This window comes from Salmo salar, chromosome 17 (assembly GCF_965601325.2).
Source record: "Salmo salar chromosome 17, fSalSal1, whole genome shotgun sequence".
In the NCBI taxonomy this organism is placed as follows: domain Eukaryota; kingdom Metazoa; phylum Chordata; class Actinopteri; order Salmoniformes; family Salmonidae; genus Salmo; species Salmo salar.
This window is the reverse complement of record NC_138307.1, coordinates 54,945,886-54,969,636: the sequence shown is the minus strand read 5'-3', so window position 1 is coordinate 54,969,636 and position 23,751 is coordinate 54,945,886. Positions and strand designations below refer to the sequence as shown.

General features: G+C 44.9%; 1 protein-coding gene across 1 annotated transcript in view; it reads left to right on the top strand.

Moving 5' to 3' along the window:
* Positions 1-23,751, top strand: part of LOC106576170 (cadherin-like and PC-esterase domain-containing protein 1) — a 79,812-nt gene that overhangs the window by 54,068 nt on the left and 1,993 nt on the right. Inside the window, exons 15-20 of the mRNA XM_014153135.3 lie at positions 16,417-16,534; positions 17,795-17,931; positions 21,004-21,224; positions 21,819-21,920; positions 22,041-22,128; positions 22,679-22,825. Of these exons, the coding sequence (XP_014008610.2) occupies positions 16,417-16,534; positions 17,795-17,931; positions 21,004-21,224; positions 21,819-21,920; positions 22,041-22,128; positions 22,679-22,825 (813 nt within the window). The remainder of the gene's footprint in view (positions 1-16,416; positions 16,535-17,794; positions 17,932-21,003; positions 21,225-21,818; positions 21,921-22,040; positions 22,129-22,678; positions 22,826-23,751) is intronic.

The window sequence follows — 23,751 nt, the reverse complement described above, 5'->3', positions numbered from 1 at the left end:
GACCAGCTGAGGCACAGCAGTGAGAAAAGGGCCTTCAGGGTTCTGCAATATGTCCACCATATTGAGGAGGGTTTTGGTTCTTGCTTGAAGTTGCTATTATAAAATAGATTATTTAAATAGGAGATATCATGAAGACGGTGAGGGAATGTATGTAGTGTCAAACGTACCAAACCATGATTTAAATAGCATCGGACAAAGCCTTATGTCGTGTTTTGGGAATAACGAGGGCTGATTGGTGAGAGGGCCTGGTGTAGTCGTTAGCACGGTGACCCCAAGGCAAACCCAGTATAAACTCCCTCTCCGTACCACAAGTCCCCACATTTATGTGTTCTACCCATAGGACAGGAAATCCATAGTATTATGTTCTTACTGAGGGATATTTCAGATGTGGTTGCTCACACTCTTAAGCTGATGTAACCCTCCAATGTGCTGCTCAGAGTTGCACAACACGTACGCTGTGCAAAATAGTGTTTCAACTGAGGGGTTGTCAACGTGTGTGGAACTCCGACAGTCCAATATGGGGTCCGCTGCTTTGTGCAATGTTGTACTTTGTCTTGTGCTGCTGTTTTGATGTGCCTTTTTGTATTTGACACTTTCTCTGAGGTGATGGTGTTTTCGTTGACCTCCAACACAGGTCTCTCTGCTCTGCAACCTGCCCTGTCTATCGATCTGCCATGCATTAGAGCGTTGGCCGGTGTCGAATCCCCGAGCTGACAAGGTAAACATTCTGTCGTTCTGCCCATGAGCAAGGCAGTTAACCCACTGTTCCCCGGGCGCCGAAAACGTGAATGTCGACAAGGGCAACCTCCTGCACCTCTCTGGGTTAAATGAGGAAGACACATTTCAGTTGAATGCATTCAGTTGTACAACTGACTAGGTATCCCCCTTTCCCTTTCCCTTTCAGTGACAACCACGCTCTGATAACAACTACTATCTCATCTGCTTCCCTCTTCCGCTCAAATTCTAGTCGTTCACTCTCTACCTCCATGGGTCAGAGAGAGAGAGAGAATGAGGGAGTGTCCACTCATCCTACACGGGGGGCAGGAGAATTGGGCTCTAGAACAGGGCTTCCTAGAACAGGGCTTCCATTGATGCGTGTGGGGCTTTTGAAGTGCTATCATGTGAAGGCTCAGGGCTTCAGTGTTCATATCAGCAGGCTGTCTGGCTGTCTGATGCTGCTTGGTTATCTAGCTATGTTGATAGCCACAGGTGGGAATGGGAAACTGGCTGAGGGTGGATCTCAATAGTCTAGAGTAGCTTCCTTGTCTCGTATCCAATCCTCCGTCTGTAGTGTTCTATGACCAGCCATGCCTCACTTATGAGGACTGGTACACTCACCAGTGAGAAAGTCCAACCAGGAGCACTTTCTGTTACTACAGAAGGAGGACTGCCCTTCCACACATAGTTTTATATTTTTATATGTCCACTGTTATGGCTGGACACGTGTTCAGTTTATTCCATTACCGTCTCATTCAACCCTCCACTTCCCATTCCATCAACACAGGCGAGATCACGCCTCTGTCCCAGTTTCCCAACCCTGGTCTCCACACCTATCCGTATCCCGTCTCATAGAGGGAAACTAAGCATTGATTTCCTGGTGTTGTTGTCAGGGGGTCTTGGTGGGAGTCTGGCTCTTTGATGTGCTGCAGCTGTGAATTCCACCGAGGCCCAGTCCCAGGGCTGATCCACAGAAGCTGTCTCTGTTACCCCCCCCTCCACCCCTCTCCTCCCTCGCTCAACCCAGGAGTGTGCCACTTCACTCAGACAATGGCTGACTTTATGCGCCCCGCTGTGTTATCATACGGGAGAGGAGGGAGCGAGGGGGGGAGACATGAGGGAAGAGGGGGAGATGGGTCTCCTCATTAAAACTCCTGTTAGTCCCCCTCAGTCCAATCAAAATAATCGCTGCTGCTGCGTTTCATCTGGTTTGATCAGTCAGAGAGGGTGAGGGGTGATAGACATTCTAAGAAACATTCATAAAATGGTTTTGTCCTTTTATCTTTTAGGGGGTAAATAACTTTGTTGGGTTAGAGGACCCCCCCACTCTTGCCCCCTGTTACCCTGTGTATGTTGAAACCCTCCTCTCTGTCTCTAACACTTGTCTTTCTAGCTTCTCTCTCTCTCTCTCTCTCTCTCTGTGTGTGTGTGTGTGTGTGTGTGTGTGTGTGTGTGTGTGTGTGTGTGTGTGTGTGTGTGTGTGTGTGTGTGTGTGTGTGTGTGTGTGTGTCAGGGCTGTGTTTTGTTGCTGTTGACAGGGCCATACTGGGTGGGATGATTTAGGGGTCTGTGATTCAGAGCGAGGGGTTAACACCCACAGTCATCCCCTCATAGAGCCCTACAGCTGCTCTAACCTATTAGTATGTAAAGATATTTAGGAGATACAGAGAAAGATTGAAGCAACTAGAGGTACAGTACCAGTCAAAAGTTTGGACACACCTACTCATTCAAGGGTTTTTCTTCATTTTACTATTTTCTACATTGTACCCTTTGCCTTGATGACAGCTTTGCTCACTCTTGGCATTCGCTCAACCAGCTTCACCTGGCATGTTTTTCCAACAGTCTTGAAGGAGTTCCCACATATGCTGAGCTGTTTTCCTTCATTCTGCGGTCCAACTCATCCCAAACTGTCTGGTGATTGTGGAGGCCAGGTCATGATGCAGCACTCCATCACTCTCCTTCTTGGTCAAATAGCCCTTACACAGCCTGGAGGTGTGTTTGGGTCATTGTCCTGTTGAAAAACAAATGATTGTCCCACTAACCGCAAACCAGATGGGATGGCGTATCGCTGCAGAATGCTGTGGTAGTCATGCTGTTTAAGTGTACCTTTAATTCTAAATAAATCACAGACAGTGTCACCAGCAAAGCACCATCACACCTCCTCCTCCATGCTTCACGGTGGGAACCACACATGCAGAGATCATCTGTTCATCTACTCTGCGTCTCACAAAGACACAGAGTTTGGAACCAAAAATCTAAAATTTGGACTCATCAGACCAAAGGACAGATTTCCATTGCTCGTGTTTCTTGGCCCAAGCAAGTCTCTTCTTCTTATTGGTGTCCTTTAGTAGTGGTTTCTTTGCAGCAATTTGACCATGAAGGCCTGATTCACGCAGTTTCCTCTGAACAGTTGATGTTGAGATGTGTCTGTTACTTGAACTCTGTGAAGCATTTATTTGGGTTACAATTTCTGAGGCTCGTAACTCTAATTAACTCTTTCCTCTGCATCAGAGGTAACTCTGGGTCTTCCTTTCCTGTGGCGGTCCTCATGAGAGCCAGTTTCATCATAGCGCTTGATGGTTTTTGCGACTGCACTTGAAGAAACTTTAAAAGTTCTTGAAATTTTCCAGATTGACTGACCTTCATGTCTTAAAGTAATGATGGACTGTCGTTTCTCTTTGCTTATTTGAGCTGTTCTTGCCATAATATGGACTTGATCTTTTACCAAATAGGGCTATCTTCTGTATACCACCGCTACCTTGTCACAACACAACTGATTGGCTCAAATGCATTAAGAAGGAAAGAAATTCCATACATTTACTTTTAACAAGGCACACCTGTTAATTGAAATGCATTCCAGGTGACTACCTCATGAAGCTGGTTGAGAGAATGTCAAGAGTGTGCAAAGCTGTCATCAAGTCAAAGGGTGGCTACTTTGAACAATCGCAAATATAAAATATAGTAGACTTTTTTGGTTACTACATGATTTGTGTGTGTGTTATTTCATAGTTTTGAAGACTTCACTATTATTCTACAATGTAGAAAATAGTACAAATAAAGAAAAACCCTTTAATGAGTAGGTGTGGCCAAACTTTTGACTAGTACTGTACCTACTACCTCACGTATGCACGCACACACACAGGCAATAGGTTGTCTGGTCCATGAAGGTCATCGTGGTAACGGTGTGTTTCCTCGTGACTGGGGGCACATTGAGGTCCAGAGAGCAAGACTTATGTAAACTTGGCAACACCCGCATTCCCACTGCCCTGACTTAATTTCCCGCTCCTCTAACTCTCCCAGCACCTGTCTATGAGGGAATATCCTAATTTGGGAATATCGCTCACCTGGCAAACATAGGATTCCCGAAACCGTAACTTTCCTAACATCATCATCCAGGAACGAACACAACTCTCTGTCTTCCCTCTTCTCTCACCCCTCTGTTCCTCTCACCCTCTGTCTTTCTCTCGCTCAATCACTCTCTCACTATTTCTCTTTCCCCTGTTTCCCCTCTAGATCAATGCATGGACCTCCTTGCTGTTCCACAGTTAAATGCTGTTTTTTTGTTTTACGAGGATGGTTGTCATGGTTGTCATGAGGACATGACCGATCTTCGGTCATGATGGAGCAGTTAGGCTTTATGCCGTCCCTCCTGGAGCTCTGTTATTCCTGGTGGTGTCCCCGGCAGCGTTCCTGGCTCAGGGAAATGGGAATGTCGTCTGAGGAGAAGCGAGGCCAGCTCTTAGTGGAGGGAAACCATAATGATAAGATGTGGGTGTGAATTGTGTTGGCAGGGAGAGTGACTTGTATAGTTTAACGCACATTATCACATAGGAAAACACACTTGAGTTTTAAGGCACATTAGCAAGCATATAAACAAACACGCATGCATGTATGTTCGCACACAAATGTGGGCATGCACACACACACACACACACACACACACACACACACACACACACACACACACACACACACACACACACACACACACACACACACACAGACGCAGAGAGAGAGAGTAGTCTATCACAGGATCTGTTTTCCAGCTGTGCTATGCATTTTGTTTTACCTTGCAGTTTGATTATACAGTAGTATGTAGTATTAGAGATCACTTGTACATAAGCTGACATAACACTCACAGACTCTCAATCTTTACTTCATACCCTCTTCCCTTAGCCTCTAGCCTCTTGTTCAGCATCCATCTCAATCTCTCTTTCTGCTAACCCCCTTTCTCTCCATCTGACTCCCCCTTGTTTCTCTCGGATTCTGTCTGCCTCTCTCTCTCGCTCGCTCTCGCTCTCTCTCATTCACACTGCGCACACACACCTCTACATATGTTCCTGTATGCGTCTGTTTCCTCATTAGGCATTGTTTCTGGGTGGTATTGTAAACTGGTAATGAGTTGTGTACTGTTGTTCTGATCAGAGGGTGGATGTGTGGGCGTGCCCCCCCCCCTCCACAAAGGCCCTGTAAACCATGTTTTAAATTGGTTATTGGAAATGTGTGCATTTGTTTCTGTGTGTGTTCTATCCCAATGTAAATGGAGCGCATGACAACCTAATTTAACCAGTCAATAACTTACGTATGAATTATCTCACTTTGACTAGCCAAAACCTATAGCTCTCGTTACTATGAACATACACAAGCTTCAATATCTATCATGTACACAAATCGATAAAAATGACAAAATACAATACATTTCAGAACTTTTGCTTATAATGGAATATCTGAGGTCTTAGACAGTGATGGAATGTTTAGGCCCTGCGTGTGCCAAGAAAATCCTCCCTCTCATCAAAGCGTAAATATCGCTCTTTTGCTTTTACACATCGCTATGGTAACACCAAGCATGTCCAATGTGGCGGTGTGGACTGTGGAATACTGTTCAGCAGCAGGCATAGCCCTGGCAATCACACTGAGGATCACCCAAATGTGAAGAACAGCACTACATATTCCCTCCAATTCTCCACAAGTCTCTGTTTCCACCTTTAATCACCACTAAATCAGTGTAGTAACTCCACCTTATTGGAAACAATCATCACTCAATCGGTGTAGTAACTCCACCTTATGGGAAACAATCATCACTCAATCAGTGTAGTAACTCCACCTTATGGGAAACAATCATCACTCAATCAGTGTAGTAACTCCACCTTATGGGAAACAATCATCACTCAATCAGTGTAGTAACTCCACCTTATGGGAAACAATCATCACTCAATCAGTGTAGTAACTCCACCTTATGGGAAACAATCATCACTCAATCAGTGTAGTAACTCCACCTTATGGGAAACAATCATCACTCAATCAGTGTAGTAACTTCACCTTATGGGAAACAATCATCACTCAATCGGTGTAGTAACTCCACCTTATGGGAAACAATCATCACTCAATCGGTGTAGTAACTCCACCTTATGGGAAACAATCATCACTCAATCGGTGTAGTAACTCCACCTTATGGGAAACAATCATCACTCAATCGGTGTAGTAACTCCACCTTATGGGAAACAATCATCACTCAATCGGTGTAGTAACTCCACCTTATGGGAAACAATCATCACTCAATCGGTGTAGTAACTCCACCTTATGGGAAACAATCATCACTCAATCAGTGTAGTAACTCCACCTTATGGGAAACAATCATCACTCAATCAGTGTAGTAACTCCACCTTATGGGAAACAATCATCACTCAATCAGTGTAGTAACTCCACCTTATGGGAAACAATCATCACTCAATCAGTGTAGTAACTCCACCTTATGGGAAACAATCATCACTCAATCAGTGTAGTAACTCCACCTTATGGGAAACAATCATCACTCAATCAGTGTAGTAACTCCACCTTATGGGAAACAATCATCACTCAATCAGTGTAGTAACTCCACCTTATGGGAAACAATCATCACTCAATCAGTGTAGTAACTCCACCTTATGGGAAACAATCATCACTCAATCAGTGTAGTAACTCCACCTTATGGGAAACAATCATCACTCAATCAGTGTAGTAACTCCACCTTATGGGAAACAATCATCACTCAATCAGTGTAGTAACTCCACCTTATGGGAAACAATCATCACTCAATCAGTGTAGTAACTCCACCTTATGGGAAACAATCATCACTCAATCAGTGTAGTAACTCCACCTTATGGGAAACAATCATCACTCAATCAGTGTAGTAACTCCACCTTATGGGAAACAATCATCACTCAATCAGTGTAGTAACTCCACCTTATGGGAAACAATCATCACTCAATCAGTGTAGTAACTCCACCTTATGGGAAACAATCATCACTCAATCAGTGTAGTAACTCCACCTTATGGGAAACAATCATCACTCAATCAGTGTAGTAACTCCACCTTATGGGAAACAATCATCACTCAATCAGTGTAGTAACTCCACCTTATGGGAAACAATCATCACTCAATCGGTGTAGTAACTCCACCTTATGGGAAACAATCATCACTCAATCGGTGTAGTAACTCCACCTTATGGGAAACAATCATCACTCAATCGGTGTAGTAACTCCACCTTATGGGAAACAATCATCACTCAATCAGTGTAGTAACTCCACCTTATGGGAAACAATCATCACTCAATCAGTGTAGTAACTCCACCTTATGGGAAACAATCATCACTCAATCAGTGTAGTAACTCCACCTTATGGGAAACAATCATCACTCAATCAGTGTAGTAACTCCACCTTATGGGAAACAATCATCACTCAATCAGTGTAGTAACTCCACCTTATGGGAAACAATCATCACTCAATCAGTGTAGTAACTCCACCTTATGGGAAACAATCATCACTCAATCAGTGTAGTAACTCCACCTTATGGGAAACAATCATCACTCAATCAGTGTAGTAACTCCACCTTATGGGAAACAATCATCACTCAATCAGTGTAATCACTCTCTCTCACTTTAATCCTCTTTCTCTCTGTCTTTATTCCTGTCTCTCCATCTCGATTTCTATGTCTCTTTGTTCCTGTCTTTGTCTCTGTGTCTTTTTCTGCACGCTCCTAACCACAACAAAGCTTGCAATGGGCTGCCCATAAGAACTGGACTGCCTAACTTTCCATTGGACAGATCTGAGTCCCAGAAAACCAGTACAATACCAGATGAAGTTTAATACCTGACACAAACAAACCCTTGTTGAACCTCTGGGTTGGGATGACTCAGTCCTAGACTCTTGGTTTCCCAGGTTCTCCAGTTCTGGTCCTCACTGCAGTGGATCTATAGCGCTCTCATGGCTCCATTTCACTTAGTATGGGCTAGTGCTTGTGGCTAACGCCCATGTTAGCTTTAGCTACTCATGCTCTGATGATCTTTACACAGTCATAGGGGCTGGTCCTCTCAGCTTGCGGTTTCCAGAGGTCAATCTGTTGCCAGGTTACATCATGGTTGTTGTTGTGGATGTGGAGGAAGGACTGTATGGTTAAAATGTACTTTAAATGACCACACAATCATTATTAGAAGATGTATTCGTTTATGTGATTGGTAGTAAAGTCTCATGATGGCCATATGGTGGCTCTGATGGTTCAAATTTCCTCTATGAACAGAGTGCTTTCAGGCTGAGAGTTGGGAATTGATATAGATTAATAAGCTAGTTGAGGAAGTCGTTGTTTTCCCATAGAAACAGAAGGCATGGAATTTGAAACAGTTTGGAATTGAAACAGTTTTTTTAATCCCCCTTGAATTTCCTGAATTAAAATCCGCAACATTCTTGAGCAATTGTGATTGTACTTCTAGGAATCTGCGTACATATCTTACACTGGCTGCACTGAGAGGCTGGGAAAAGTCCTTGTGAGCTGCAAGTGATTGAACATTTGGCAGTGTGGATATCGCTGTGTGGTAGACCATTCCAGATTGGCTGACCATTGTTTCCTCTGGGATCTGGCTGGGTTTATTTCCCCTTTTGACTTGGCACTCTGTCTCATGTACTTCATAGTGCCATCATGGGACTTCCTACCAAAAGGTCTTCATGTCTTTATAATGATTTTGTTGTATACGTTTGTTCATACATTCCAGTGTGATGCATTGTACAGGTTTTACTCTGCCCCTTGGTGAGAGGAGGAGAGCAGGAGAGGTGTGTGTGTGTGTGTGTGTGTGTGTGTGTGTGTGTGTGTGTGTGTGTGTGTGTGTGTGTGTGTGTGTGTGTGTGTGTGTGTGTGTGTGTGTGTGTGTGTGTGTGTGTGTGTGTGTGTGTGTGTGTGTGTGTGCGTATGTATGTATGTGGGTTAGCGGGTCACTGATTGATAAGGATGTGTGTGTATCATGTTGCGACGGCTCCTCTGTGGTTCTGGGTAGAAGTCTGAGCATTAGAGCTGTCAAATCCTCTGTGTGTAATAAGGAACTCTTATCTGATGGCTAACCACATCCATTCTGAAAGACTGTTATACTGCAGAGTGTGTGTGTGTGTGTGTGTGTGTGTGTGTGCGTGCGTGCGTGCGTGCGTGCGTGCGTGCGTGCGTGCGATGATCTCCTAATCCTATAGCTCTATTCATGCGATATCCCATATCTCCTTTGGGATATTGCTAGACTTTTTTATATGCTCGACTTTTGTGTTTAGAGTGGCTGGAGACTGGTGTACATACAACAAACTTCTCAGAAGTCCGGATTTTTCTCTAGCGTGTCCCACAGCAATTTTCCCTGTCATTACAATCACATGATATGACAAAGTTGTTGATATTCATCCCAAAATTCTTTGACAGTCCTCTTCCGTGCGTGACTGGCGGTAGGATTCCTCTCTTTCGCTTGGACCACTGGGAGTACGATCAGAAGACATCTGGGAAGCTCAGAGGGAAGTAGACGTGTACACCCAGGGCCCTGGAGGGAACCTAGTGGAACCTGCATCCTCCCACGTTCTGTGGCGTGGTTCTTGGTCAATCTATCTGTCTGCACTGGTGACTTGGCGATATAAGGTCTACTCCTATGGTCAAATCAATGTCACTCTAACAAGGGTTGCTTATGTCTTCAAGACCATGTCCGTGTTCAACAGTTGCATAGTGACCTGTGATTTATTTTGATGGGACAGCCAATGGTTTGTGAGGGCTACGGTGCTACAGAGAGGCTGGTTTGATCAGATGCATGCTTTGTTAATTGGTAGGGAAGTAGTAAGCAATACAGGGATATGTGTGTGTGTGTGTGTCACTCTCTAATGTGTTGAATATTCCACTCTTTCACTCGTCCTCCCTAACTCCCTCCTCCCATTCATTCCCACACCGGAGAGTAAAATGTAATTTTCCCACAATAACTAAAATAACATTTCCTCAGATGGCAGGCAGCGGTCTTGTTAACATGCCAACATTTATGAAATGAATGGCGTACATACTTCAACTAGGGTAGAAGTGAAAACAGTATTCTAGCCAGAAAATACTCTACCCTTTTGTTCTTTTCCCCTCTCTCACAAGAAATGAATAACAAAAACCAATGCAATGCACACTATTCAACAAAAATGGATGTTGTGCCGTTTTTAGGGCAAGAAAACAACTAGTCTGCCAGAGAATACTTGTCTAAGTGTACGTGACCGTTCAGCATTTTCCTTCTGTTGTTGGGATACGGTGGGGAGATCAGAAATACCTATGGAATATTGGGGGTTTAGCATGACGGATATGGGATTACAGCCTAATAGCATCTGATCAAATCCTATTGATGACAGATTATATGAAATGCTCTTTAGCCCTTTACACCCGTGGGAATTGTCCGATTGTGACGCAGAGGTGAAACATACACTGACTCAAAGATAATCTCCCACAAACCCAGGTGGATAAAACCCCTACTTAAGTATGATCTCCAATTAGAGACAACGAGGACCAGCTGCATCTAATTGGAGATCATCCCAAACAAAAACCTGAACATAGAAATAGAAAAAACAACATAGAAATACAAAACTAGAACCTGAACATAGAAATAGAAAACATAGAGAGAGAAAAAAACCTGTCACGCCCTGACCTACACTACCATAGAAAATAACATCTTTCTATGGTCAGGACATGACAGTACCCCCCCAAAACAACAACAACAACCCCCCCACCCAAAAAAAAGGGAGGGCAGGGTGGGTAAATATTGTCTATGACGGCTCTGATGCAGTTCTCATCCCGCGGATCCTCCCACAGAGGAGGCGGCTCCGGTTCGGGGCGTAAACCCCGCTCCGCCCACTGATCCCTCTGCTTCTGTGCCACCGGACCATGGATCGTCGGAGGAGGAACCGGACTGTAGATCGCCGCCGGAGGTTCTGGGCTGCGGGCCGCCGCCGGAGGTTCTGGGCTGCGGGCCGCCGTCGAAGGGTCCGGCCTGCGGGCCACCGTCGAAGGGTCCGGACTGGGGAATGTCGTCGAAGGGTCCGGACTGCGGGCCGTCTCAGGAGGTTCACTGGCCGCCTCACCACCCATTAGGGGGAAACAGGGTCACTGGCCGCCTCACCACCCATTAGGGGGAAACAGGGTCACTGGCCGCCTCACCACCCATTAGGGGAAAACAGGGTCACTGGCCGCCTCACCACCCATTAGGGGGAAACAGGGTCACTGGCCGCCTCACCACCCATTAGGGGGAAACAGGGTCACTGGCCGCCTCACCACCCATTAGGGGGAAACAGGGTCACTGGCCGCCTCACCACCCATTAGGGGGAAACAGGGTCACTGGCCGCCTCACCACCCATTAGGGGGAAACAGGGTCACTGGCCGCCTCACCACCCATTAGGGGGAAACAGGGTCACTGGCCGCCTCACCACCCATTAGGGGGAAACAGGGTCACTGGCCGCCTCACCACCCATTAGGGGGAAACAGCGTCACTGGCCGCCTCACCACCCATTAGGGGGAAACAGGGTCACTGGCCGCCTCCCCCGGGGAAACAGGTCACTGGCCGCCTCACCACCCATTAGGGGGAAACAGGGTCACTGGCCGCCTCACTACCCATTAGGGGGAAACAAGGTCACTGGCCGCCTCACCACCCATTAGGGGGAAACAGGGTCACTGGTGGTTGTTTGCAGTAACTTCTTTTGGATTCCAGCTTTAAGGTGGCTGTTCAAGCTGTCACAACATAGGTTATAAATGAACTGTTACCTCGTAGGTCCCTCTCATTATTATATATACTGTATTTCATTTACTCTGAAGATCCTTACTGGTCAATCAAACATAAAGCCCAAGAGTTATTTTAGTTCTCTTGCTAAAAAGGGGGTGGTATTTTTATTGTATTTTGACGACGATACTTACAACACTTTTTACTGGCTTGACGTTTTTGAATGTTCAGTTATTTTATTTCCACTGTGTTCTTTGGGAGTCAGCGGCTCTCCTGTAACCATGAAATTGACTTTCTGAGGAGAAGAATCCAGTGCTTTACAGTAGAACTGCCCTGAAGGAACTCTAGAACTCTGTTGCCTTGTAGTCAGAACGTACAGTGTATTTCAGTAGACTTTCTAGGGATTGGCCTGTCGTCTCAACAGCAGCCAACAACCCCTGGGAGACCCGGCATGAAGACTGAGGTGAAAGAGATCTCCAATAGCTTTATTGTTTTATACAGTTGTTTTGTTTTATTCCGGCAGGATTAGACCGAGCCTATCTTCAGAGGAGTGATTTTCGGAGTGTGTGTTTGTACGCTCTTATGGGTGTGTTTACCTTGTGCTACTACTTGATACCCTTTTGAGACATAGAATTCTCCAAATATTTATTATACCATCAAATATGTATTATTTTGTGTGTTATTCCTTTTTCCCCCAATTAACTTTTGGTTCCGATCTCAACCCCTACTTGAGGTGAACGGAGGCTCCTTGTCTCCCTAGTAAGCTGGCTTCTCTAATGAGTAGGATCCTTTTGGTCCTGGAGGATTGGAGTCTGATCAGTAGATTGACCAGGCTTTGTGTCTGCTCCAACAAATGCAGGTAGTTGTGTCTTAACAAGGCCTCTTGGCACAAAGACAAGCAGCTATGATCTAATGGAGATCCCAGTCGGATTAGTTCTGTGTGTGCTGTGTGTGTGTGTGTGTGTGTGTGTGTGTGTGTGTGTGTGTGTGTGTGTGTGTGTGTGTGTGTGTGTGTGTGTGTGTGTGTGTGTGTGTGTGTGTGTCGGGGATTAGCACTCCCTTTTTCGAGGTTGGTTAGCATAGCTCTTTGATCAATACAGATTACTGTAGTGTTGGACTCAGAACCTTATAACCAAGTCAACCCACACACAGACACACACACACACACACACAGACACACACGCACCCTACATTCTCCTCTGAAGTACTGCTCTGAACCTGGCTGAGAATTGATGGTTCATGAATCAGAGGTTTTCACTGAGGGCTGGTGGCAGGGGGGATGCTATTAAAGCTCCCTGTTCTAGAATTCATTTTAAGGAGGGGGAGAGAGAACTTGACATCAGATAAAACACTGGTATATGTGCGTACCTGCCACTGTAAAAGAAAGAGGGAGGTTGAGAAAAAGAGAGGGGAAAGATGGAGAAAGTGCAGAGAAAAAAATAAAGAGGTGACCTTGGCCTCAGTGCGATTGAGCTCTCTCTCTCTCTCTCTCTCTCTCTCTCTCTCATATATATATATACTGTATATACAGATCTTTTTTATGAGGCAGCAAGACTCTCCGGTCCGTTTTAAGAAGAGGGATGGAGGGAAGGATGAAAGGTGGCCGCGGTGCGTTTCCTCCATAACGGCGGTTGGGCCGTGGCCCCAGGCGGCTCCCTCAGACCCCAGGGCCTCTGTGTTTGTGGTGTGTACACTGTGCACAGGTACGAACAAGAAAATCCCTGTTAAGTTGTCTTGTGGCACTTTGTTGAGAGCTGCGCCGGAGCCGTGGGGAATGTGGTGTGGACGTGTGAACTGAAGACCCTCAGAAGGAGGAAGGGAGGTTGGGAGGTTGGGTGTGTGTGGGGGTGTGTGAGGTTCAGTTCCTTCATGGCCCGCTTGAAAAGGAAAGTGTACATGTATCTAGGTGTGTGTGTGTGGAGAGCATCTATGTTTGTGTGTGTGAGGTTCAGTCGCGCCGCAAGCCCGATGGTAAGGGGAGGTGCCTGACGGTGTCTCTGTACTCAGTGCCAGACGGTCGGGCGGCTCCTACGGGGCCCCTGGGATACGTAGCTTCCCAGCCGCTGTCATTCATCTGGTTAGGTTTGTGTTACCTCTGACCGCTCACCTCCAACCATTTGACCCCCCACCACCACCAACCTCAAAGAGTGGGACACAGCACCTACCGCCAAGCTCTCTAATACCGAAGAGAAGAGACAAAGAAGGGTGAGAGGGAGATGGAGAGAAATGAGATGAGTAAAGAAGTGAAAGATTGTCAGAATAGAGAGGGCCCAAAGGAGAGATGGAAACACGGTGATCGAGGGAATGGCAGAAAGGTCATTACCATTACCTGGTAAATAAGGGTTAAATAAAATACAAATTGAGACATAGGGATGACTCAGTGGTCAGTGACTCAAACAGAGAGGGGGAATCGTGATCATTCCTATCAGTACACAGCTACAGCTATGAAAGCCTTTGACAATGGAGATTTCCATCATCTATATGGTTGTAGAAATGGTCAGATGAGTTGAATTGTTAAATAAATTCATATGGTCATAAATCTACCCCAACCTGCCATTTGCATTACTGTGTTTCATCGTGACAACAACTTGAACAATAGCACTGAGTGGATACTAGAACAATAGCACTGAATGGATACTAGAACAATAGCACTGAATGGATACTAGAACAATAGCACTGAATGGATACTAGAACAATAGCACTGAATGGATACTAGAACAATAGCACTGAATGGATACTAGAACAATAGCACTGAATGGGTATTAGAACAATAGCACTGAGTGGATACTAGAACAATAGCACTGAATGGGTATTAGAACAATAGCACTGAATGGATACTAGAACAATAGCACTGAGTGGATACTAGAACAATAGCACTGAATGGATACTTGAACAATAGCACAGAATGGATACTAGAACAATAGCACTGAATGGGTATTAGAACAATAGCACTGAATGGATACTTGAACAATAGCACTGAATGGATACTTGAACAATAGCACAGAATGGGTATTAGAACAATAGCACTGAATGGATACTTGAACAATAGCACAGAATGGGTATTAGAACAATAGCACTGAATGGATACTAGAACAATAGCACTGAATGGGTATTAGAACAATAGCACTGAGTGGATACTAGAACAATAGCACAGAATGGGTATTAGAACAATAGCACTGAATGGATACTTGAACAATAGCACAGAATGGGTATTAGAACAATAGCACTGAATGGATACTTGAACAATAGCACAGAATGGGTATTAGAACAATAGCACTGAATGGATACTAGAACAATAGCACTGAGTGGATACTAGAACAATAGCACTGAATGGGTATTAGAACAATAGCACTGAATGGATACTAGAACAATAGCACTGAGTGGATACTAGAACAATAGCACTGAATGGATACTAGAACAATAGCACTGAATGGATACTAGAACAATAGCACTGAGTGGATACTAGAACAATAGCACTGAATGGATACTAGAACAATAGCGCTGAGTGGATACTAGACCAATAGCACTGAGTGGATACTAGAACAATAGCACTGAATGGATACTAGAACAATAGCACTGAGTGGATACTAGAACAATAGCACTGAATGGATACTTGAACAATAGCACAGAATGGATACTAGAACAATAGCACTGAATGGGTATTAGAACAATAGCACTGAATGGATACTTGAACAATAGCACTGAATGGATACTTGAACAATAGCACAGAATGGGTATTAGAACAATAGCACTGAATGGATACTTGAACAATAGCACAGAATGGGTATTAGAACAATAGCACTGAATGGATACTAGAACAATAGCACTGAATGGGTATTAGAACAATAGCACTGAGTGGATACTAGAACAATAGCACAGAATGGGTATTAGAACAATAGCACTGAATGGATACTTGAACAATAGCACAGAATGGGTATTAGAACAATAGCACTGAATGGATACTTGAACAATAGCACAGAATGGGTATTAGAACAATAGCACTGAATGGATACTAGAACAATAGCACTGAGTGGATACTAGAACAATAGCACTGAATGGGTATTAGAACAATAGCACTGAATGGATACTAGAACAATAGCACTGAGTGGATACTAGAACAATAGCACTGAATGGATACTAGAACAATAGCACTGAATGGATACTAGAACAATAGCACTGAGTGGATACTAGAACAATAGCACTGAATGGATACTAGAACAATAGCACTGAGTGGATACTAGACCAATAGCACTGAGTGGATACTAGAACAATAGCACTGAGTGGATACTAGAACAATAGCACTGAATGGATACTAGAACAATAGCACTGAGTGGATACTAGAACAATAGCACTGAGTGGATACTAGAACAATAGCACTGAGTGGATACTAGAACAATAGCACTGAGTGGATACTAGAACAATAGCACTGAATGGATACTTGAACAATAGCACAGAATGGGTATTAGAACAATAGCACTGAATGGATACTTGAACAATAGCACAGAATGGGTATTAGAACAATAGCACTGAATGGATACTTGAACAATAGCACTGAATGGATACTACAACAATGGCACTGAATGGATACTAGTTAACAACATCAACTCAACATGATGAAGTTCCCTCAGCCTCCCAGTACGATGGACCATCCCTCATAATCTCATCTATTTCTCCCTGTGTCTACACAGGACTGTGGCCTGGTGGTGCAACCAGATCAGCCCTGTGGTTTGGAGCCCCTCCCTGGGCCACTCTCTCCAGGCGAGCCCCAGGCCCCAACGCGGCCCTGCACATCCGGGGATGTGCCAGGTCTGTTTCCTCCCTAAAGATATCACTTCACATTGTTTTCATAGATAACGTTTCATACATAGCTGAAAGGCTTTGTGAATTACTGTCAGAAAAAAAATCACTCCTCAGAAATGTTCTACTTTGAAATGTTATGCACGCGTGCCCAGATGTCCATATGAAACCTTGCTGTGTGTGTATATGTACAAGGCTGATTTAAGTGGCCAGCACACTATGCCCTTTGATTTAAGTGCAAAAGGTCAGAGGTTAAACTCAGCTATTAAAACCCAATATCCAACCCTGCAGGGCAGATAATAAATGTCAGCAGGGAGAGCAATGTGACGTGTGTGTGGAGAATTATAACTTGCACAATGTGAACCTTTGCTGGTGAGAAATCTGTCTATGTTTTGTTAATGGAAATATCTATATTTCAAAATGTTTTTTGGAGCAGGAACAATTACCGTAATTTCCGGACTATTAAGCGCACCTGAATATAAGCCGCACCCACTGAATTAAAAAATATATATATATTTTGAACATAAATAAGCCGCACATGTCTATAAGCCGCAGGTGCCTACCGGTACATTGAAACAAATTAACTTTACACAGGCTTTAACGAAACACGGCTTGTAACAAAAATAAATAGGCTTTAACGAAACACGGCTTGTAACAAAAATAAATAGGATTTAACGAAACACGGCTTGTAACAAAAAATAAAAAATTTGCAGTAAGCTTTAGTTGTCTTTTTGCACTGAGTCAATTCCTCACGCTGCTGTTTCCAACATCTTATCATTGACTCATTAAGACCAAGCTGCCGTGCAGCAGCTCTATTTCCTTTTCCAACAGCCAGATCAATCGCCTTCAACTTGAAAGCTGCATCATATGCATTTCTCCGTGTCTTTGCCATGATGAGGGTGACAAAATGACTACCGTAATCAGAATGATGGGAAGTTTGAGAGCGCTCGATTTAATCTAAACAGTAAACAAAAAAGTTGTTTGACCGTAACCCGTTCGGCAATTTCATTGGTCTAATGAAAGCTTCATGCCGCCAAAAAACTCAGCACGTCACAGAATGTGATTTTTTGGAGAAAAAAAAATTGAAAACGAGAAAAATCCATATGTTAGCCGCGTCATTGTTTAAGCCACGAGGTTCAAAGCCTGGGAAAAAAGTTGCTGCTTATAGTCCGGAATTTACGGTGACCAGTTTATTCACTTCTGGTTGTCTGATTGCCTGTCCTTCTTCTCTCTCCATTTCTTTCCCTCCCTCTCTTTTTCTCTCCCCAGGTCGTTGGGTGGTTCCTTGCCTCAGCTGTGCCGACAACCGGACCTGTGACTGGAGAGAGGTTGCCTGGCAACCCGAGGGCTGTTACCACCCCTTGCTGGACCTCCCCCAGCTGCAGGACTGCATGATGTATAGGAAGGTAAGCCGTAATGCAGGGGTAGGCAACTAAATTCATCAGTGGGGTGATTTTTGTCGAAGTGGATGGTCGTGGGGCCGGGAACATAATTAAAATAATTTTATACTGCAAATTAACCACAGCTAAGCCCAAAAAGAGATTTTTATAAGAAAATAACAATCATGTCATACCTTGTTTACACTGAGACACAATCATACACCACTCCATGGCCTAAGTCTAAGATCACCATGCGCTATGCCAAGCGTCGACTGGAGTGGTGTAAAGCTCGCCGCCATTCGAATCTGGAGCAGTGGAAACTTGTTCTCTGTTTTTGCTACAGCATACGATGACATTTTAGACGATTCTGTGATTCCAACATTGTGGCAACAGTTTGGGGAAGGCCCTTTCCTGTTTCAGCATGACAATGCCCCGTGCACAAAACTAGGTTCATACAGAATGGTTTGTCCAGATCAGTGTCAAAGAACTTGACTGGCCTGCACAGAGCCTTGACCTCAACCCCATCTAACACCTTCGGAATGAATTGGAACGCCAACTGCGAGCCAGACCTAATCACCCAACATCATTCCTTGATCTCGCTAATGGTCTCGTGGCTGAATGGAAGCGAGTCCCCGCATCAATGTTCCAACATCTAGTGGAAAGCCTTCCCAGAAGAGTGGAGGCTGTTATTACAGCAAGAGGGGACCAACTCCATATTAATACCCATGATTTTGGAATGAGATGTTTCAACGAGCAGTATATGTCCAAAGTCCATGATCCGAGTTCAGGCACTGCTCTCATGTTCCTAGCTAGCTCTCTGCTCAGGTTACTGTCCCACAATCTACTAACAGTACAGATTAGAAATTAGCTTGTTCCCCAAAAGCGGGAGGTAGTTGGGGTAGGTTAGCAGCGGGCGCTAACTGGGTGCTAACTAGGCGCTAACAAGGCCCTCCAGCTGAGTCATAAAAGACGACACATGGATCCAGACAGACAGCAGCGCTGACAGATTCAGTGAGAGTGCTAATATTTTCCACATGCATAAGACTTGCGCACGTGCACACACACACACACACACACACACACACACACACACACACACACACACACACACACACACACACACACACACCCCCCCCCCCCCCTATGTCTATGTGTGTGAGAGATATTGCACAGGGGATAACAGAATGATATGGAAGCCAGCTGTATTGGTCAGGCTCTTCAGCGTGTGCTTGGTCAGCACTGAGTGTGAGAAAGGTGTGGGCAGATATGTGTGTTAAGACTACGCTAACCAGCATGCATCTGGTCTGAAGATGGGACAGAGATGATCATGTAAGGATAACAAGACAGGCAGTGTCTAGCACGTTTCACTCGTGAGTTCATTTGAGGGCTGAGCCATCCCTCAAACATCTCTGTTTTCTTTTTCTCTCTCGCTCTCTCCCTCTCCGTCTCATTGAAGCCAGGTGGTGAGGGTAGATGAGGTAGGCTATGGTATGATGCCTCTGAGGTGAGAGAGTGGGGTTTATATGACGCTGTATGAATAGGTCTGTAAACCCAGCAGGGGTTGGCAGAGCTGAGGACAGGAGGAGTGGTGGAGGAACAGAAGCAGTATACTGTATGAACTAAAAACTTAGCCTTTGGTTCATATACTCCAGCAATGCAAATGGAAGGGCATGTAGTTCGCTGCACTGGTGTCACAGTACGGAGCCGGCCCTCAGGAACGTAAAGCCGTTAAATCAACCCAGGAAATATATCAGGCATAATAGGTATACACCTTAGAGGAGTGGTATTCAACATTTTTCAGAGGAGAACCCATTTTCTCTCAAGAAATGATTGCGATTCCACCCCAATCTAATGACACAACCTTAAAATCGGTCAATTTAGATTTTTACATCAACAAATAACCCTCAATTCATTGCATGTTCATATTTTATCAAAATGAAAAGAAACCAATAAATACATTTACTCAATAAAATTGTATCTTTCAAATGATCTATCTCAAAAATGTTTGTGTATTGCCCCATACAATAATCTGTACTCTTAATTTTTGTTCCTAAAAAACGAACATTTTGGGCCATTGCAGTTTGCGACCCCGACTTTGAATACCAATGCTTTAGAGCCACAGTAGGCATTTACAGTCTCCGGCTTTCTATAGGCTTAGTCAAATCTCTCGAGGGAATGTGGATAGTGGTTTAGTTAAAGCTGTCTCTGGTGAATGTGGGTAGTGGTTTGTGAACGAGTTGCCAGTTACTTCCAGGTCAGAGGTCAGCGTGAACGTGTGATTAAAGTTGGACTTTAGCCACTTTAGCTCACATTGCAGCTAATTATAATAAAGCCTCTCAACTTCCTGTCCTCACATACCCTACCCAGTCTACCCCTTACTTTAATATGGATCTGTATCAATAATGATTTGATGCATGAGTTATGAGCTACATCAGTTTGCTCCAGATGTCGTGTTCGTTACATTTCTCTGGACTTCCCCATTTTCTCATCAACAGATTTGGACAATCAGAAGCTTTCACGAAGATGATATGTTTGCCACCTCTCACTCTAAACTACAGTCCATCTGTTTTGGCTCTGTTCTGTGTTTGAAAAGGCTCTTTCACACACTCTGATTGGCTTAGCTGGAAACTCACTTGGACACTGTCATATCACTTTTGATTTGTCATATTGTGTTATGTGGATTGGTCGTAATAGAAGCATCCCACTGGGCACAGATATCAATTCAACATTGAAATTACGTGGAAACAGCGCTGATTCAACGAGTGTGTGCCTAGCGGGATTTGCCTTTCATATGTTCACATTTTGGCAATGTTGCAGTTATAAAGGTCAGCAGTTATATATTTAAGTGCATGCCAGTCAACTACAGTGAAATCATTTTGGAGTGCAAATTCAATGAAAACTGGGCCATATTCATTAGGCAGCAAACCAAAGAAATGGGCTGAAACAGGGAGGGACTAAATGAACTTCTCCAATAAGAAATGTCAATTTTCGTTCTCTGCTCCAAAACACTTTGGTTCGTTTTCCTACGGTGTGCGCTAATGAATACAACCGAGGTGTTCTCGATCCTGTCAAGTCAAAACCATTATTCTTGCCACTCAGGTAATGTTCATAGGTGACTCCACTAACCGGGGGATGATGTACTTCCTGATGGAGCGGGTCAACTCTAGTCTGGAGGACTGGGGCAAGGCCCACGACAGCCTGATCTATCGCAACGTCAATCAGGGACACACACACGTCTCCTACTCCTACTACCCCCAGTTCTGGCTGGAGCAGAGCCACAGACCCACCTTCCAGAGGGCCCTGGAGCAGCTCATACTGAGGTGAAGGAGAGGGGGAGTCTGGGTGGGTGGATGGGTGAGGGTGGGCGTTAGCGCCCCTGCTGCACTACAGTATGTCCTGTAATCACTGCAGTCTACTCATCAGCTGTTAGATTGGCATCAAGAAGCCATATCTATGCAGAAGCCATTTTGGCTCTTAGCTCCCATAGACACTTGAAGCCCTGTCCCCCATATGGAGAGGAAGCCTTAATCAGTTGCTGTGATCAAAGGGCCGGGGGCTGCGTTTAAGAGTCATGTGTTAGGAGTCGTGTCACAGTGTAATTTAACACAGCAGGTCTCCCAACCACGACTCTCTCTCTGAGACCGCACTCTGCTTTGGATGTGGCTACTGAAGGATATGCTGAGCAGGTTGTGTGTGTGTGTGTGTGTGTGTGTGTGTGTGTGTGTGTGTGTGTGTGTGTGTGTGTGTGTGTGTGTGTGTGTGTGTGTGTGTGGTGTGTGTGTGTGTGTGTGTGTGTGTGTGCGTGTGTGTGAGAAAAGCAGAAGCACGTTGTCAGCATGTGTGCCTATGCCTGTTCAATAGATATAGTCCTACTGCCGAGCTGATGTCTTTTTGAACTTTGATCCCCTCCGAAGGTCACGACCCCTGGAGAACTCCCGTCAGACTGTGCTGGTGGCAGGAGGTGTCCAGTGGCTCAACACCAACCACCTGAGGATCATGAGAGAAGTGCTGGAGAGGTAAACCCACTGGTGCATACACTCTGTGGCAAACGCCCTTCCTGACGCCGTTCAGGAATTAGCAACTGCTTAATTAAATATATTCACTGGGCAATCTATTCACTGGTCTCTCTCCTCCAGGGAAGGGCTACAGGATATCATGGTGGTGGTGAAGTCTCTGGGCATGGGCTTCCATCTCCCTGTGGACGGCATCCGCTCTCTCTCACTGGTAGGTCCATCCTCCTGTTTGTGTGCGCTCAGTTTCACTCTTGGTGTCTCCTCCTCAACTTTTCTCTGTTTGTCTGGTCTGTTTCTCTCTCTGAATCTCTCTCTCTCTATCACTCTCTCACTCTCTCTCTCTCGTTCTTCCTCTCTCTCGTCCTCTCTCTCTTCCTCTCTCTCCTTCCCCCTCAGCTTCTCTTCACTAATTATTTTTCCATGCTGTTCATTTTACTGCTTATCTGTTAAAGTTTTTAAAAGGCAGTGCTTAGGCACCTGGTGGATAGCCCTTTGCCCATGCTGTGTGTATTTATCTAAAACATTATTGGCTAATAGTCCATGGCTTCCAACATGCTGACTGGTCCAACATCAGCAATGGCACCTGTTCAACAGCAATACAACTTATTCAATTGAAAGTTAAGTTATACTTCAGACGTGTTGCAATAACGGCCTCAGAGAACTGTACAAAAATGTTATGGCTGCGATATGGCTCCCAATGTGAATGTTTCCTTGTGTTGAGTAGCGAATACTTCTTTGTTGTCTTACTTTACCTTGCCCAGAGAGGAGTACAGGAGCTGTACAGAGAGAACAGCAACATCATCACCGCCGCAAAGCACTATGGGTATGAGGTCATAGACACATTCAGCGTCACCATGGGCCGCTACAAAGAGTTCCTGCAGGGACGGTGCGCCTGCCATTTTCATGAGGTAACCCCCCCCCGTTAACAGTCCTTCACCCTTGTCTAAAAAACAACAGTACCCCAAGTTCTCGCCGCACCCTTATTGAAACAGTGTGTATCACCTTGAACGTCCTAATTCAGCACGTTGATTTTGTTTATCATAGTTTATATTCATTCTCAGTATTTGCTTACCTACCAGTCAGTTATTCAAATCACAGCACAATGTTATCAACACAATAACACAGGTATCGTATGTCTCTCTCTGGATACAGTAATTGATACCAATTATAACTAATGGTTTGTCTAAACCTCAGTGGCCAGGAAGCACAGCTAGTTCCACAGCAAGCTCTTTCCCCAAGGACTCCCTCTCCCTCTCCGACTGTCATATCTGAAATAACTTCATTATGGATACTTGCTATTTATGTTCGCGCACACGTCGATTTTCCAGGAGGGAATCTTTGGGCTTAAATAATCCTGGGCTTTGACCCTATGGAGGATCCAAATACCGAACCGCCATTTTCTGGGCCCAGAGGAAATCGGTTCTTATGCCCTCTTGATTGAACAATCCCCCTCCATGTCAGGGAGCTTTCTAGAAGGAAATCCTGCTGTACCACACATACACACACACACACACACACACACACACACACCCCTTCTACCCCCTCTCCAGCTCCCTGTAAAAAGAACAGTCACTTGTTTTAATTCAGCTATAAAATTGTCCATGGATCGGTTAATCAGTAATTAGCCGTTAGGCCGGGTTTTATTGGGCAGTAAAGCACCACGTTGGTAGCAGCTGGGCCCCAGGGCACTTGTGAAGTGGTTTCGGGCATATGTACATGTGCCTCCCCCGCCCCTCCGTACCCCCGCCCATCCGTACCCCCGCACCACCGTACCCCCGCCCATCCCCTCCCAGTTCATATGGGTCTTTAAGTGGCAACAGAATTTCCCAAAAGG